The sequence below is a fragment of the Limanda limanda genome, chromosome 21 (assembly GCF_963576545.1).
Source record: "Limanda limanda chromosome 21, fLimLim1.1, whole genome shotgun sequence".
Classification (NCBI taxonomy): Eukaryota; Metazoa; Chordata; class Actinopteri; order Pleuronectiformes; family Pleuronectidae; genus Limanda; species Limanda limanda.
The window spans coordinates 12,097,561-12,111,288 of record NC_083656.1 but is presented as its reverse complement, the minus strand read 5'-3'; the positions used below and the strand labels follow the sequence as shown (position 1 = coordinate 12,111,288).

Here is a 13,728-nt window from a genome sequence, read left to right as displayed (position 1 = left end):
ATCAACATTACCAGAGCGCAAAAGCATCAAGAAGCAAGAAACTCCACTAGCAAAGTTAAAAGTAATAGTTGGTTTGATATCTGATGTATTGAAAACAGTAATCCAACCAGACCCTATTGCATTTTTCAGTCTATAACATACTATCAGATTATCTTCAAATTATCACCGTGGCCAAAATAATTCACAATAATGAAAACAAATCACAATATTTGAGTAAAGTTAAAATAATAATAATCAGAATAATGATTTCTGCAAGTTTATTTTTTTAACATTGTTTATTGTGTGTTTTAGCTCATACAAAAATCAATTATGCTCAAATGCTATAAAAAACAAATCCTGACTGGGGCTGTGCAGATTGACGAGAGGGATCATAGACAGTACAATATCAATGTCAATATTCATCTCATATTTCCATTAATGTATTTAAATATAATCACTCATTTACTCAGCTATCTGCATCTCTTGGCAGACATTTCTCACATTTCTTACTTGTTGTTTTTCCTGGTTGTAAATAAAACTTTAGGCCTTAACTACAAGCAAATGGCCAGTCTGCTTTAGGTTTATAACGTCAACTGTTTTATGCAAAATCAAAAACATATAAGCCCACAATTGAAGACATTTCCAGAAGATTACACTACACACAAGTGTAAAACGTCAAATTTGCTCACTTAGTTTACATGATTATGCAGATTTAAAATTTTTATAAAACACCTGGATGTATATGAAGAGCTAATAGTGCTGTGTGTGATTTCATCGGGTTAACTCAGCTGGACAGAGGTGTTAAAGGCAGTATTGACAAATTGGAAATGATAGACATGGAGCTGAGGAGGAAAAACCCCTTCACCAGGGTATTTAAAACAAACAAACAAACAAACAAACACAACAGACAGTCTTTGCATCTGTGCACACGAGTAACAAGGCAAGCAGCACGTGGACATCTTCAGAAACGGAGCATCTCCAAGCATTGACGTGTACTTCCTGGCACTTGATGTCTTGGCAATTTCATTATTATTCAAACCTTCATCTTTTCAAACTAAATTTTTAAATCTTTTCATATTCTGATATTTTTCAGATTGGAGGTAAGTGGCCGCCTCCTGAGAACACTAACATAATTATGGCTGCACGCTGGCTCTGAGAAAAGTGGAACCCGCTGAACAAATCACACGCAGCAGAGGTTTCTGAGTCACTTCAAAACAAGTGTAACACAAAATAGCTCGTTTTTTTTCTTGCCCCTCGACACAAAGCAGTTTCATTACTCGGACAACAAATACTATTCATTCCAAAAAACCCACTTCTCACATCCTTTTTTGTACCCTAATTTTCACTCTAACAAATGTAAACAGTTTGCTTTAAGTAAGCATACACAAGTGGTTACGGACGCTCATCAACGAGTTAGCTACACATAATCACATTTAAAAGACAGTCAGAGAGACTCGAGTCGGAACTGGACAAGTAGAGCATGCAGCAGCAAAGTAAAGCAGGTAGTCGACTCATTTTGAAGAATAAATGTGAGCTTAAACAGAGATTATCTCTTCTTTTTTTAAATTATTTATAAAACCTGTTGTTAAGACACTGTAGTACCAGTTGAGAGTGAAGTTCATTAAGTTGCAACGAGCTTCCTGCATAAATCAAGAGCATACTTTTTTTTTTTACACGCTTTTCTACCACAGTAACAAACAAGTCAATAAAAAATGACCCTTTAGGACTCAAGTATTTTAACATCCCTCCCTTATATCTTAATTTTCCTTTAAAAGTAGTAACCAGCAATGTTCACAGGCAACTAAATATGATGTTTTCAAATTCAACACGCAGGCTGCCGGATTTTTATGTCAGTGTGTCACCGGTGCCATAAGGGATCACATGTCACACACTGGGTGCAGCCACACTGTTGATCAGTGATCGCCCAGAGAACGGAGAAGGACACTTGTGGTGCAATATTGTTTCCAAACAACCACACAATCAGTTACGCACAGGTCTGATTATTACCCCGTCTCTCTCTCTCTCTCTCTCTCTCTCTGCTGAGGTCCTTCCACACACAAATACTCCCAGACACGGACGCACAATGATTCGAAGCCTGGATTATAGATCTGACAGTCCCTCTGCGTGTTCATTCAGCTCCATGGTGTAGTAGTCCAGAGGACGCCTGAGAAAAGTGACAAGAACATTAACAAACACACACGCACGTCCACGATCAACACATCGGATTGAAACGTCAGTTTCCACTCACTCACATTCAAAGTTTTCTTGGGGTAGTTTGTTGATTAAGTTGTATTTTTTACCTTTAGACCGCCCTCACTCTGCCCCCAGCCTTTCTTATCAATGAGTTTTAAAAATATCTGGGCACAGTTGTGATCTCTCAGTGTTAACTGGAAACTGGAAGGAAGGATGGAGAAAGGGGGAGAACCTATGACATTTTAGTGCAGATCCACATCAGAAGGGGGATTTTATGTTTTGAGAATTATTAACCAAAAGAAAGAAATAATAACTGAGAATAATTTATCGATCCTGCTGAAAAAAAAACAGGGATGTTGTTTCATGAGGGGGCTGTTGGGCCTTGGGGGAAACACTCTACTAGGTGATTCCAGTTAAATAAGATTTTACACTTCATTCATACAGGGTATCCACATCTATATCTGTCATGGTTGTAGAGCATATAACTTTGCAGAACCTCAAACACCTCTGAAGGCTGCTAGACTTGTGCAACCACAGAGAAAAAGGCCATGAACAGACATCTCCTTTCACAGCCATAGGCTTTTCTAAGAAAACCAAGAAGGGAGAATTTCTTAGTATTAATTAGGGAGACATGAAGGCACTGGCCTCTGTGGATAAAAACAAAAGAAACACATCCTCAGGGAGTGATGCACTTATTTGAATCTCTTGCTCTGTGAAGATTTCTAGTGAAAAAAAAAACGGTACTTAAAAGTTGTTGTCATGGTCATTGTATAAAGAGTTTTGTCTGTCATCAGTGTGCACATCCAGCACAGCAGAGAGAGAGAGAGAGAAGGAGAATAATGCAACTAACAGTGCTCACCTCCTTCTGTAGAAATATGTGAACAGAGCAGCTCCAAGTCCCAGCACCAGCAGCACTGCTATTATCAGTCCGATCTGTAAACCCAGGGTCGACGCTAAGGAGAGAAATGAAAGCTCAGTTACACCTTCAGGACATGATGATAACTTTAAAACCCCACAACTCAAAGATGAACAGATTTAGTTAGCTTTTGGAGTCCATTTGATTTGCTATTTAGAAAACAAATCCATGCAGCCAACTCTGTCCAACATGGAAAACAACCAATTCAAATTTCAGAACAGTGTTAGTCACACATTTCAAAACAAACGTGCCGCTGTGTTTGAACTAGCATGCCTGTCAAGACCTAACAAAGCACACAATAACCTCTTTTTCTTTCTTGTAAAGTTGTACAGTGTCTAAACTTAACCCGCTGGTTTGTAACAGGGGTTTGTTTCCCCTTTGGTGATGCCAGTAGCTGTTCTCTTTCTAAATCATTGCCGACCTGCTGCTAAAGTGAAGCTCACTGTTGCTGCTGCACAAAGAGTAACCTTATATACACAGTCTACTGTCACTTCTGATGATGCTGCCGCCGCTACTGCACGGCGATGGTCACCTCTTTATTCGACTGAACGGTGCACATTTCAAGTATGACACAGATAAGATGAACAGTTCTCAAGACATTTGAGCCACAGACACAACATTATTAGATAGAAGATATGTTTTAACATCTGGGTTCAAGTAGTGTGTTCCACATTCACTCTCTAAAACTGGGTCAGTCCAACATTTAAAGTAACAGGAGGACTTAGTATCATTACAGATACCTGTTAACTGGTTGTCACACCAGAGCACAAGGTGTGTATGGTTGTCCACAGCAAGGAGGAAATATAAGAATGCAGCCTGCAGTTCTTCTGTTGCAGTCATGATGATGTCATTGAAAGATGGTACGATTACGATATGTAAAACGCTGAAAATGACCACATCTTGTTTCCTAGATGCACATCTTTGAAACTTCCCTATGAAGTTAATTGTTAATTATTTCACATACCTTAATTTCTTGATCTTTTAAGATTTCTTACATGTAATAATTATATATTCTTATGGATTTCTCGATTCTTCTATGTAAATCATTGGCTTTACATAAAAATGAATGACATGACAATGCTGCAAAGCTGGATATTTTGGCTTCATTTTTGTTCAACATGAGGAAGTTGAGACAGAGTTTCTCTTTATTTACACTTTATGTTGTATATTAAAGGATTGCCATGACACTGCAGCGACACCGATTTTGGATGAGCTCATAAGTTCATGTTTTCAGACATGAACTCTGGGAAATGTCCTGGACATATAGTCAGGACATTTTCCAGTTTGCCTTACACATGTGAAGAATGCAGCAGGAGATTGTCCATATCATTTATGAGATATTTGTGTAATTTGTTCATCATCTCTCATGTGTCAGAAATGTCATCAACACACCCACTCGCTTGCTGTGATTTCTTTCAGGCATTCCAACATTCCAACATTTGCGTTCTCTCTCTTACAGCAGCTATAATGATAATAATGAACCACTGTTCCTCCACAGCTTATCTGGCAGATTTTACCACAATGCAATCCATTATTAATTCTTTTACAAGGACATGTCTAGAAACAGACATTACAGATGAAAACTATATTCAATTAGATGAGCACTCAACACCAAGGGAATTCAATGCGTTAAAAACCCTAGAGAAATTTCTAAGAAGGATTTTGAGAGCATTGTACAGAATCTTAGTTGATTTGGTTGATCCTTTAAAGTACTGATCAATGAGTTGTGATAGCAGGCGTATTTGTTGTGCCGGTTCGCTCGTGATGTGTCGAGAAGCTGCTAACCTGTGCTCGTGTAACGGCCCGTGGTTGGAGAAGAGCAGACGTCTCCCTGAGCCGATGAGGGATTCATGTGCGACGTCTGGATGATGAGGGCCTTCTGATGGTCCGACAGAGCCTGGATGTTCCCCCACACTCGCAGCCAACCAGACACACAGGAGAAGTTGGCTCCTTGAAATCGAACAGGCAGACAAGTGTTTCATTATCTACACACAACTCTGTTCACCATCTGCTTCAAGATGTACTCGGATTCGTTCAATTGTGCGAACCCCCCATACCACCATGTCGCATCATGAAACCTTTTCACAGCAATTTCTTGAACACCGGACAAAAGTCTCAGTGAAGAGGCGGTAAATCGTTACATTTAAAACTGCCAAATGTGATGGTTTCCAGTTCAAAGTGAGGGAAAGTGCCTCACCTTGGAGATACAAGGCAGTAATGCCACAGTGACACCTCTTCTCCAGGTAGTTGGCCACATCAGCGACCCTCTTCCCCTGAATCAGACTACTGCAGTCTGTGAAAAAACAGGGCAGCTGTCAACTTGCACAAATGCATATTTATCATATTATTACCAGTAGAGAAAATAAATACTGCCAGAATTTTCAGATTTTTGACAAACAAATGACAAAAAAGATTTGTTTAAGAATGTATATGAGCTGGGATCGAACCAAACACTGCAACGACACAATCTGCAAAACATTCAGCTCCCTCTTTATATCGTTCTCCTTAGACGCTACTCTGTTTCACATTCAATGAATAATTTAGATTTGTTAGATGTCTGACACCTCACCTCCTGATTGCTCCTGCCAGTCACTGGACAGGGGTCCAAGGCAAAGGTCAATGTGACTGGAGAAGGTTGGGCTCGGGCAGAGATTGGTGCTGTGGGGCGTTGGGGAGGAGCTTGTCCAGGAGGAGGGGCTTCTCACCTCACAGCACGAGCAGCGGCTGAGCGAGACGGCACCATCCTCCACTGACCTGCACACACATGAAACAGTACAATGTATCAATACACATTATGATGATGACGATGAAGAAAAAGCAAGGATGCCTAGAATAGAAGCATGTTTATACATCTATCTATATAAATATATATAGATCTAAATTGCTGATTGATAAAGCTAAATCAAATACAAAGAGTGTTAGTTAATGGAAAAAACTGATGCTTGAAGAATGTTTGATTAACTCGGTCAGACACAAATAGTATCTGTCGTCTACAACGCCTACATTGTTCCAGCTGTGATTCAAATTGATATAATTCAGTGTCTGAGCGGTTTCTGAAATGAAAGCAACAAACAGACTCTTGAAGATTAGAAAAAGGAACATGTAATCTCTTTGTTGAGCCAAATCAAATACATATACAGATATATACATTTTGACTCATTTAAGAAACCCGATCAATATCTTTCATCATCTGAACCTAAATATCTGTCTCATTAAATGTGATGTAGTATTTTAGATTTCTTTTACAGCTTTTTTTCCCTGAAAGGTTCAATGGTTAATTTATCAATTTAACTGTATTTAATTATTGGGTTAATGATAGCAACAGTGCCTACAAAACCCTTTTTGAAAAAAGAAATTCCAAGTTCTATTAAACCTATAATTATAATACTTTGTGAGACCATTGTGACGTTGACCTTTGACCAACAAATCTTAATCGAAGAGTGCTAGTGAACATTTGTGTAATTCTCATCAAGTCATCCTTATACAAATGCATGTTTGTTCCAAATTATTCACCTTCGCAACAATGAATGACGGCTGTATTGTATTAAGCTGCTTCAGGCTCCTGGTATTGGCTCATTGCCATTGGGGTTACTGTAAAAGCAATGAACCATCATCACTGTTATTAGTAACACGTGTGCCTTTCCTCTTAAGCTTGTATAGTAAAACTAAGGTCGTATGACCTAATAACTGGTTTCCGCTGTATGGTTAGAGGCCCTAATAACATAGCAAGTGGCCAATAATAATAATAATAAAACTAAGATCTCTACTGAAGAAGTAATCACAGATGGACAGTGGATTAAGCCTGGTCTCTTTTATCCTTAGTGGCCTCACTTAACTGTGACTGAAGCAAACTTTAATATCACAACCCTGTCAGAATCCAGACTACATTGAATGATTATAGAATAGGGGACAGTTTTAATACAATTTTTATTAAACTCTCACAGTTTAACCCGCCCTAGTAAACAGTGCAGTGGAGGTTACCATGGTAATCTTCTCTTTTTTAAAGTGAACCAGCTGTGATCATAAATCACATCAGGGCCCATGCAGGTTTTTTTTGACAACAGTTTTTGTTGGATGAAAGAATTATCAGGGTTTAGTTAGGGGCAAGTTCAATCATGTGAAACTATTTCTGTTGATTTTGCTGTTTACCTGAGTGCTGGAATGACTTGTCTCCCTCTGGTGGTGGACAGAGAGGAGAGCAGCTGCTGGTTTTCACTGAACACAATCATGTCTCTGAGACTGGAGTTGGTCAGAGCCGTGCCAGCTCTGCAGACACTGAACAGGTCGTAGCACAGGACGACCGCTCCTCGTACCGGCACCGTAGAGCCCTGCGGGAAAGTCTGATCTATGCAGGAGAGAGAGGAGTGAAGGAGCACGGTCAGAGGTGGTAGAGACGAGAGGATCAGAAAAACACAGACATGGTTGTGAAGAAGGAGATAGAAAAGATAATTTTTATTTAACATAAGTCATCTAACATAGCAAGTGGCCAATTACTTGCTATGTAGTAATAATAATGTAATCATTCAACGAAAATGTCTCCCACTACCCTCACCTGCTCCAGTGACATCTCCAACTATGTAGAATCCATCCTGATCAATGGATCCAGTCAGAGGAAGGGCGATGACGGTCCCGCTGCGCTCCTGGTCAAACACAGAGAGCACCAGGCCTCGCAGGTCTGTCATGGGGGGCCCATGCAGCTCCACAAAGGCTCTCTGCTGGCTGTGATTGGTCCAGTGGCCACTGGCCACCTCACTGATGACCACACCTTCAGGGGCTGGAGGTGGGCGGGGGCAGCTGTTCTCCCTCAGAGGGGTAGGTGGAGCCACCTAGGATGACAGATGCATGTCTTTTAACAACTCTAAATCCTTGTTATCAGTCAGAATTAAAAAGAAGACAAAACCTCTTGTTTAGCTGCAAAACGTGGCAAACTATCCCTTTAAAAACTGTTGCGTTTTTATTGTACCTCTTTTAAACAAAATTAATTGTTATATGCAACATTTTTTAAAGAGACTAAAAATCTGCTTAAAAAGCTATCGAAACTTTGCCCATTGTCTATCTTGAAGTTGGACCTTTTTGAACGTGTTAGTGGGTGTTTAACCAGTGCCAAAGAGGACTTATATATGAAAGCTATTTGTTTTCCACAATGGTGTGCTTCTGCCAAACTGTAAAAGCAGAGTTTGTCAGGAACTGACTTGCTGTTAAATTTCAGCAGTGTCTTCGAAATCTCTTGTTTTTGTACTCACTGAAAAAGCAGATAGGTCATGGGGGTAAAGGGCTCGACAGCGGCTGAGAGACTCATCCCCAGGCAGAACATCTGGATCCTCCAACAGAGGCAGCTGTCCCGGGGTCAGAGCGTTACTCAGCTCCTGCGCCTCTTTATCAGAGCCTCTCTGCCGGTACACCACTGCATCCAGTAGGCCTTTAGTGGGAATCCCCCTCTGCGTGGCTGACGGGGGGCCATACGGGCTGCGGTAGAGCGCCACAGCGTCAGGCCCGTTCTGGATGGTGTTGGGAGGCAGGCGAAGCGATGGAGCCGGCACCAGCCTATCACTGCCAAGCAGAAAGTAGCCCTTAGAAGTAGTGAAGTGTCCACTCAGGCTGATCTCCCTGTAGGGTTTGTTGTTGTGTGCACTGAACAGCAAGATCCAGATCCCCTGCAGCGAGACTCGACGACCCGACGGGTGCCAAAGCTCGATGTACTCGCCATCCTCAGCTGCACCGGGTGTATCAGTGTTCAGCTCATTGATGAGGAAGTCACTGTTCCCCCATGGTGGGATGTGAGACTGTGAGTCTCCACCTCCTGGAATCACTACAGCATAAAAGAGGACGTTAAAGGAATCAATGACATTTTGTGGGATTCACTTATTTGCCTTCTTAACAAGATATGGAAATATGAAGATGCACAAGTTGGTAACAAACTTGTAGGTAACAAAGGCCTACCAGCTCCCCTGCAGCTTACTTACACATTTTATACCCAAACCACAATTTAATTTATATCATTCTTCAAATAAGAGAATTCAAATGTCATTCAGACACTCACATATACTGTGAGGGCAGATCTTTGGCCAGGGGCACTGGTTTGGCAGCCCAGGAGTTTGCGGAGCCTCCCAGAAGACACCGGGATCTCTGGGCCAGGACGCCACACCACAACGACTCAGGTCGAAACCTCCTTCTCTCAAACTGCGAAATAATGAAATCATTAAGAAAAAACCCTGACAAACGGACCCTAAGGAATTTGTTGTGTCTGTGAAAAAAATTGAGTTTATTCCATTGTGTTGCAAATCCTAGTTTACGGCTCAATTTTTTCATCATGAAGGATGAAACATATTTGGTGCTTTGGGTTTTTCCAGTAAGAAAACAACACAGTGAAATTTACATTTAATTTATCAAAAATCTACATTTATCCATGATCGTGATATGTATAGTTATCTCGTCATATTGCGCAGCCCTAATGGTTCTAATATTACAGTTGAGTAGAGTCAGATGATAAATTCATATTTTCCATTGGGATTCTGAAACTCAATACTCCAGTAAATCTAGTGGTAGGGCAGTTTGTTTAAGAGTAAAGTTAATAAAGCCGACATTCTCTTAGGAATCCTTCTGTCTTCAGTGATCACCAAACTTTTCTTCTAGTGTCAGCAACAGTCTGACATTTTTGGTTTTTAGTCAAATATCTTCAGAATAGTTGGATGGATTGCTGTGAAATTTGGTAAAAAAATGATAATATCTACAGCGCCTTAAGGATGAATTGTCACTACTTCAGATTCCCTGGCTTTTCCTCTAGTGCCACCAACAGGTCAAACCTAACTAATGCTGTGAGATACAGTATCTCAACATCTACAACATTGGTTGCCACTGAATCGTGTTTCTTGTGTACTTTGAGACAGTGTAAGATCTACTTCTCCACTGTGATGACACTTGCTAAACACAGGAAAAGAGCATTAGCAAAAAGGGAACAATGATTACAAGCTGATCCTTTACTTAATAGATTTCACAACATTGAAACTACTGCCTCTGTACTACATCTGCTGAACATGACTAACACCTCTGTCAGTCACATCAAGAACCCAATAACAAGTTTCATCACCCAAGTGCTGACTCATTCTACCTCTTTCATGTCCTAGTCCAGTCTAATCCGTGCAGTTTTATAGGAGTGGAATAAGATCCTTGATTCTTGCCTGTTGCTGAGTTGGTACGGCTGTCTGCCTGGGATGAGAGTCTCGGTGAGGTTGGCACTTGGCTTGTTTCCGGGTCCGGCGAATACAAACGCATCTAACGGCTGAATCTGACTCAGTGGACTGCCTACAGGGAAGTCTGTGGCTCTGCCGCTGTAAACAGCCACTGCCCCAGACTCATCTCCTGAGAAGAAATCATGAGGGGAAGAAAGAACTTACGATGAAACGAAAGAGAATCAATGAATACAAATTTACCAAGAGTCAATGGTGGGCTTCCTCGTGCACTGAAAAGCTAAGGTGATGAGATCACTACGACTCACAGAACACTGACCTTTCATGTAGTTCTTCTCTATCGTCATGGAGATCAGCAAGTTCCTGGAGGTCTCCAAATTCACATCCACACTCACACTGACCCGGTCGGTTTTCCCATCCAACACCACCAGCACCAGAGGACCTGCATCCCGGGCGTCCGTGAGCTCCACAAACCCCTCCACCTGCCCTCCTCCCAGCTTCAGCTCAGTGATGACAGGACTGGTTTGTGGGGCAGCAGGCGGGGTGCAGTTGTTTCGCTGACCTGGGGATGGCGAGGACACCTGAAAACCCCACCTGTCTTCGGACATCAGGCACCTCTCGATTGACTCGTCCCCCTCAAGTGTTGTCTCGTCCTCGACGAAGGCCGGCTCTCCAGGTGTCAGCGTCTCAGCGAGGAACTCAGCACCCCCGGTCCGGCGAGTCATGTACACGACGGCGTCCACCATCCCGACTGCCGTGACGTTCATCTTCTCGTTGTAGCGACCAGCAGCTGTGTGGTAGAGGACGATGGCGTCCGGGCCGTTCTGGACTGTATTGGGAGGCAGGAGGATGGAGGGTTTGGGAAGCATGTCCACTGAGCCGATCAGGAAGAAGCCTCTGTCGTCTGTGGTTTGGTCTTTGAGATCCAGCACCTTGTAGGCTACATTTCCATTCCCGTTATAGAAGACAAGGGTGTAGCCGTCCAGCGAAGCCCGTTGTCCACTGGTGTGATACAGCTCCACAAACTCAGTGGTGTCCAGTCTCGGGTTGTCGGCGTTGATCTCGCTGATGATGAGGCAGGGTTCACCCCTGACTATCGCCACCACCAGGCAGAGACAGGCCACGCAGGCAAAACTCACTGCCATGGTTTAAAGATCCTCTGAAAAGCCTGAATACAGGGAAAAACAAGATCTCCATCAGTTACATTCCTATAGATGCAATGATCAACTGATCAATTACTCAGTTAATCAAATGGAACCATTTAGTTCCAGCTTCTGAAGTGATAACATATGCTGGTTTTCTTAAGTCTTGTAAAGATTTTAAAAACCTCAACCACAGACTGGTGTTCACAAAGGGCTGGGCAACTAAACAATATCAAAACTTATGGCAATATAATTGTCATCAATAAAACAAAAGTCCAACATCGATATGCCTCGTGCATTGCGTAAGCACTGTGATGAGGTACAACACACGATTGGTCTCACTCAGATTTCTAAAATGTTTTACAGTTGAGCAATTGGAGCCGATAGTATTAGCCTTTCACATATATATCCGTATCAGCATTTAGGTTTGATGATTAAAATGCGGAACAGGAAAGCAGCGTACTTCTTCAGGGAGATGACTTGCTAAATATAGTGAAAGCAGTCTGCTTACTGAATAGTTGTGACAGAGGCCTGAGCAGTCACTGGGACATTGTCAGGAGACTCTTGAGTGGAGGGTGACTACTTGGATGTACATGATTGTGTGTACACAATAGAATAAAGTCACATACATCTATCATGCATGTAGCTGCGTTTCGGGGATGTGATGTATGTTTGATGTATCCTCACCACCTCAATATACTGTCACTCTCTACAACAATTGCAGGAGATATACTGTATATAATGCATCACGTAAACCTTCACCCGACTGGATTGTCTTGGATTTGTGTAAATACTTTCTGTTAAATATGAGAAAACTGGAAAAGAAAACAATATATTCCACAGTAAAGGTACACCGTGTAAGAATTACCTGAAATGGATCGAAGATTGGCAGAAATTGAAGATGAAATCAACCATATGATGTTTTTACTAGTGTGTTTCATCGCTTTATGTATACGCTTTACATTTAAAATACTCTCTAAGGAGGCCGCCATGTTTTTTACAGTAGCCAAGACTGGACAAATTAAACACCTTTTAAGTTTTTATGACAATTGAAGGCCACCACAGGTTTAATTATCTTTGGCATGTATAGTTATTTGTCAGCTAATGTCACAGTATCTGGATTTCATTTTGCTCCCAACATTGCATGGACCCAACAAATGTGTCATTACCGACTAGTTTTAAAGAATAATCTGACTTTAAACTCAAAATAAATATTATTATGACATTTATAGCTTAAACGATATCATCTAATGTTTATCTAGATGATCAGATCTTTATGTTTCCCAGTCACAGATCACACTCCCTGGTGGAAGGAGGAAAAAAAAACGATCACAACATGATGAATGAGTCTTCTATGAGTTTTCTGTTTTTTTGGGAGGCTGGTGGGGGGTGTGGGGGGTGACACTGGGAATGCACGTCTTCAGCATGAGTCACGAAATGTTGCGAAAGACAAAAACGGGAAACTTGTGAATGAAAACAGTGAATCCGAGAAAACGGAGAAACAGTGGAAAATGCTTCATTAAATGGACAGAAGTGGGGAGTTTGTGAGGGGTTAACAGGAGCATCTGTTGCGGTTTAACCCGGTGTCATCTCCGAATTAAACTCCGAACATTGTTCACAACACGAGGCTTTAAATTGGCGTCGTAAGCCCACGCAACAGTTTAAGAGAAAACCGCGAAAAGATGCTAACAAACAGCACGCAGAGTGAAATCCAGCCTGGAAACCTTCTCCCGGGTCTGCACAGTTATTCCAGTCACGGTGAGTCTCCTCTGTGTGTGTCTGTGTGTGTCTGCGTGTGTGTGTGTGTGTGTGTGTTGTGTGTGTGAGTGTGTGCATCTTTCCCGTCGAGGACTAAAACAGAGAGACCCTGTCACTGTGCCTCCTCTCAGCCGGGCTCGGGCTCCTCCAGCCCTGCGTCACTCACCGTGTGCTCCCGCTGCTCCGTCCGACCGCTTCGGTGTCAAAACAAAAATGTCCTCCCGTCCTCGGGGACACTGTTGTGAAAGTTTAGTTTCCAGTTCCTCCGCCGCTCCCCTCATTCACAAAGTGGCTCTTCTTCCTCCCGCCCCCCGGCTCCCCCCGGTCCCCCGGTCTGTGGGCGGTCAGACTGACGGAGGGGGGGATGACGCCTGCCAGGGAGGCTCCTCGGTTTCCTCCCCGGCTCAGCGCTCCCTTCACACGGCCAGAGCTCAGTGACACACACCGGCCCGGCCCCAGGAACCAGCCGCTGCGAGCATCGAAACCCGGAGGGGCCGGGCGACATTGCTTGTGACAAACGTCTTTAGAAGAATCTCGAAGCTGCTGGGTCGTG

The 13,728-nt window shown here is 42.5% G+C and overlaps 1 protein-coding gene across 1 annotated transcript; it reads right to left on the bottom strand.

Moving 5' to 3' along the window:
• Positions 1–279: 279 nt before the first annotated feature.
• Positions 280–13,416, bottom strand: si:ch211-183d21.1 (uncharacterized). The gene is made up of 12 exons (XM_061095038.1): positions 13,342–13,416; positions 10,595–11,443; positions 10,267–10,447; positions 9,129–9,268; positions 8,332–8,897; positions 7,641–7,914; positions 7,238–7,433; positions 5,658–5,842; positions 5,286–5,381; positions 4,874–5,038; positions 3,032–3,125; positions 280–2,143 (listed from the first exon to the last, which is right to left on the bottom strand). The coding sequence occupies exons 2-12, from the start codon at positions 11,418–11,420 to the stop codon at positions 2,080–2,082; spliced, it is 2,787 nt and encodes a 928-aa protein (XP_060951021.1). The 5' UTR covers positions 11,421–11,443; positions 13,342–13,416; the 3' UTR covers positions 280–2,079.
• Between the last annotated feature and the right edge of the window lie 312 nt (positions 13,417–13,728).